Below are 4,348 nucleotides of genomic sequence, written 5' to 3' on the forward strand. Positions count from 1 at the left end.
TTTGTGGGGTAACCTGGTGCACCATATCTGTTGCTAGCCCATTCCAATTTTACCTTCTAGTTGTGAATACTTAAGAACATGGAACAAATCTTTGACTTGTGCATGATTGCACAATCTCTCTGAAATCCAAATTTGGTGCACATGTGGAAATATGAATTAAAGATGTAGTTGGATCATTCATGATTAATTGTAGACCAACAAAATTCGTAGTTTTGAGGAATTTTATTTTTTCATAACCATGTATAGTGAAAACATGGTTACTACTGATTAAACATGCTCTGTGTTTAATGTGCATGATTACATTTTCAAAGCACAGCTGTATACTAAAAACTATAAAGCTCTTCATGCTATCTTGTTTGGACTAAACTTTCTTCAAATAAATAAATATATCTCTTGACACAGTGAGCTATAACACGGTAATACTTTTGCAGTAAGAAAAAGTGACAGGTGCAAAATCTCTCAAGCACGGGAGGTAGATAAATGCAAGCTGACACTTTTCAATGATTATAGGTTAGTGTCCAGCTTACTTACATGACCTCTCCGATAACCTTGGTGCAAACTTTTAACTCTAGAAATTACATTAAAACATAACTCATTAAAGTCCCCGGACCTTTATAGGAATAACCATGAAACATCCAATACTTTGCTTGCTTTAAAAATTAAATTCTTTACAGAAGTAAGGCAGCATGATAAAATAACAAAAACAATATTTCTATTAGTCTTATTATAAATTAGCCAGTGAAATATTTTACCTGTCTAGTACAAGACAAAGATATTTTTTACCCCTTAAGCCAAAGCTGAATTTAAGTCTACCTTGCTAACACTCCCTAAATTACACTGCTTTGATAGATTTTTGTCAATTCTGTTCAGCTTGTTTCGCAGTTTTTCCCCTGCATGGGAGGCCCTCATTTTAATCAGAACCACTGGAAGCTGCCGAATCTGCATCGGAGTGGCAGATGAAACCAAGCTGCTGATGCGTGAGTGAAGTTGTGAGAAGCTGAGCTCAAAAGTTCCTTCCTGCTCTCTGACATCTTGAGATGGAAGCTTGAGCACTATTCGACGCAGCCGTTTGAGTTTTATTTTATGATGAATGAAAAAGGCCGGGATGATTTCTTTGAGATATGTGGCTCCATCTGCAGAGAGGAGACAGGCAGACAGGACATTATGTTCCATTCCAAAGCACTCACAGGTCGTTCAGGAAGTAGTAAGTGAAACAAGATATTCAGCAGTCATAAATCAGTGCTTGGTAATGATTTAAATAAGTTTCAGTAACTGACAAGCAGAAGTATTTTGGATATATTGGTGACTTGGTGTCCAAATATAGAGGGCCAAATGAAGCACAGACCACTAAAAAGATATAATGTAATGATATTTACATCTTCATTAAAATATGCCATAATATAAAACAAAAGAAATAAAACAAATAAATGTATTCTTAAGTCTTTAACTTTATCTTAACTAATTAAACATGTGATCAGCTTTAAAAATATTTAAGACAAATTAAAGACAAACTTTTGATAAAGTTTCAATTTGTGATCTGCAAAAGTATTTGATTATTTAGGTATTCATTTGTAATTCGTATGTTTCTAAGCTGCAGTGCAGTATGAAATGACAGAAACTGTTTGGCTCATTAATTAGACTCTAGCATCTGATTGGTTAAAATGCACAGCAAGTCTTCTTGGCCAGGGCCACCGACTGACATTGATACGTAGGGCTGACAGATAAAGTAACTGTCATGTGCTCCAACACATGACTGATCTACTCTAACCTGCCAGTTTCTGGCTTGAAAGAGCCTCTTACCTTTGAGCTCTATGCAGTTTGCACACACGTTGTCATGCCAGGTTGAGCCCTTAAGCACCAACTGCAGCCCTGCATCGCTGCAGCTCTTGTGCTGTGAGCATTTATGATCAGTGGAGTAAATGTCAGAGAAGGTGCCATTCGGGCAGATACTGCACACGGTGTCTTTCTCGAGTGTACCTGCAGTTGAAACACAAATGCTGTCGAGTTAAACTAATGTAAATGTGAAATGACGCACTAAACGTTTAAAGTGACTGTACCTTTGGTAAGCACTCCGCAGCCAGACGGGCACTCGCTGTGTCTCATGCACATGTCGTAGTCCTGATGGTAGAAGTAACCTTGTTTACACTCGCACTGGCAGTCGCTGTCGGCGGTGCATTTCTTCTTCACCACCTGGTTCCGTCCGCAGACTCCGCAGCGCAAACACCTCCCGATGTAGTTCCAGAGCTCCGTGAAGGAGCCGTCTGGACACACAGCACAGTCGCTCTTCCTAATGGAGGAGCAGCCAGCGCTCAGATAGGTCCCCGGGGGACAGCTGTCACACTGCACCGGCCTGCCGGTGATCGGGTCCGTGTCTGCGTAGGTGAGCGGGGCGGCGACGCTGTTCGCCGGCGAGGCTCGCACAGAGAGGAGGATGAACAGTTCTGTTAAGAGCGGTAGAAGGTCCTGGAAGAAGGAAACGAAACGACAACAAGCACAAAAAATTACATCTTCATTAACTTTAACAATTTCTCCAAAAGCAAGTTGAATAGGACAGAGTTTTGGTCATTTTAGATTATAATATTCCAAAATAAAAATGTGCCTTTATAAAACACTTGTTTTCTGTGAGCGAGCACAACCCATCTTTGATCCACTACCTCCACCTACCATAATGAAGATAATGTAGGACAAGTCAGTGAGGAAGATGATGTTCTCTTTGCTTCGCAGCTCTATTTATTTGGTCGCGTCGATCTTCCTGAACAGGGGAAATCCCATTTCTGTCATCCTTTTGTGGATAAGTGCAGGTTTTTTTCTGCGTTCCTCTCTGCCTGGAAGTTGGAACTGGCAGCAGGTGTTTCTCATTGAGTAGACCCTGGAGGGAGGCGTCATCCGGTTGTCTCTGCCAGCGTGATAACCTGACTGTGTTCCTGAGTTCTCTATGGCAAGCTAACTTTGCCACAAAACGCCACTTTTACCACGCCTCTGGTTAAAAGGTCACGCAAAAAGCGCCGTTTTATAAGTCAGAAAACCTTAAATACGGCGAAAATCCAACCAACACCCATCAACTGTGCTGAAAAGAGATATGATGTTCTTTTTTTCTGATGGATTTCACATATTCTGCAGCACTCAGTGTCAATGTTTGCTTCTGTAATCATCTCAATATTAATTTTAATGAGTCTGAATTAAATGAAGACCGACATGCAATTTTGAAATCCGAGTCGTAGCTGTAATACGTTTCTCTTTCACGCACGGGAGCTAGTCTACATTAACGCTATCTAGACATTTGATGGTTGTTTTATTAAATACAGGAAAGTAAATCTTATATGCTATGATGAACAATTACTAGAAAGCTTCTTAATCTATGAGTTGGCATGTACAGGTCCTTCTCAAAATATTAGCATATTGTGATAAAGTTCATTATTTTCCATAATGTCATGATGAAAATTTAACATTCATATATTTTAGATTCATTGCACAATAACTGAAATATTTCAAGTCTTTTATTGTCTTAATACGGATGATTTTGGCATACAGCTCATGAAAACCCAAAATTCCTATCTCACAAAATTAGCATATCATTAAAAGGGTCTCTAAACGAGCTATGAACCTAATCATCTGAATCAACGAGTTAACTCTAAACACCTGCAAAAGTTTCCTGAGGCCTTTAAAACTCCCAGCCTGGTTCATCACTCAAAACCCCAATCATGGGTAAGACTGCATTCCTGACTGCTGTCCAGAAGGCCACTATTGACACCCTCAAGCAAGAGGGTAAGACACAGAAAGACGTTTCTGAACGAATAGGCTGTTCCCAGAGTGCTGTATCAAGGCCCCTCAGTGGGAAGTCTGTGGGAAGGAAAAAGTGTGGCAGAAAACGCTGCACAACGAGAAGAGGTGACCGGACCCTGAGGAAGATTGTGGAGAAGGGCTGATTCCAGACCTTGGGGGACCTGCGGAAGCAGTGGACTCAGTCTGGAGTAGAAACATCCAGAGCCCAGGTGTGTGCAGGAAATGGGCTACAGGTGCCGCATTCTCCAGGTCAAGCCACTTTTGAACCAGAAACAGCGGCAGAAGCGCCTGACCTGGGCTACAGAGAAGCAGCACTGGACTGTTGCTCAGTGGTCCAAAGTACTTTTTTCGGATGAAAGCAAATTCTGCATGTCATTCGGAAATCAAGGTGCCAGAGTCTGGAGGAAGACTGGGGAGAAGGAAATGCCAAAATGCCAGAAGTCCAGTGTCAAGTACCCACAGTCAGTGATGGTCTGGGGTGCCGTGTCAGCTGCTGGTGTTGGTCCACTGTGTTTTATCAAGGGCAGGGTCAATGCAGCTAGCTATCAGGAGATTTTGGAGCACT

General features: G+C 41.4%; 1 protein-coding gene across 1 annotated transcript; it reads right to left on the reverse strand.

Annotated features, from left to right (window-relative positions):
• Window positions 1–207: 207 nt before the first annotated feature.
• Window positions 208–2,930, reverse strand: LOC124878905 (tumor necrosis factor receptor superfamily member 6B-like). The gene is made up of 4 exons (XM_047383087.1): window positions 2,665–2,930; window positions 2,058–2,463; window positions 1,801–1,977; window positions 208–1,133 (listed from the first exon to the last, which is right to left on the reverse strand). Exons 1-4 carry the CDS (start codon window positions 2,665–2,667, stop codon window positions 787–789), a joined length of 933 nt encoding a protein of 310 aa, XP_047239043.1. The 5' UTR covers window positions 2,668–2,930; the 3' UTR covers window positions 208–786.
• Window positions 2,931–4,348: the final 1,418 nt, after the last annotated feature.

The sequence above is a fragment of the Girardinichthys multiradiatus genome, chromosome 13 (assembly GCF_021462225.1).
Source record: "Girardinichthys multiradiatus isolate DD_20200921_A chromosome 13, DD_fGirMul_XY1, whole genome shotgun sequence".
NCBI classification, from domain to species: domain Eukaryota; kingdom Metazoa; phylum Chordata; class Actinopteri; order Cyprinodontiformes; family Goodeidae; genus Girardinichthys; species Girardinichthys multiradiatus.

What these genes read in the sequence shown, in the direction of transcription:
- LOC124878905 (XM_047383087.1), bottom strand. An exon ending in CTGCGGAGTGCTTACCAAAG is followed by an intron (nt 1,978 to 2,057) that starts GTACAGTCACTT and finishes TTTCAACTGCAG; the next exon opens with GTACACTCGAGAAAGACACC. An exon ending in AAACTGCATAGAGCTCAAAG is followed by an intron (nt 1,134 to 1,800) that starts GTAAGAGGCTCT and finishes TCCTCTCTGCAG; the next exon opens with ATGGAGCCACATATCTCAAA.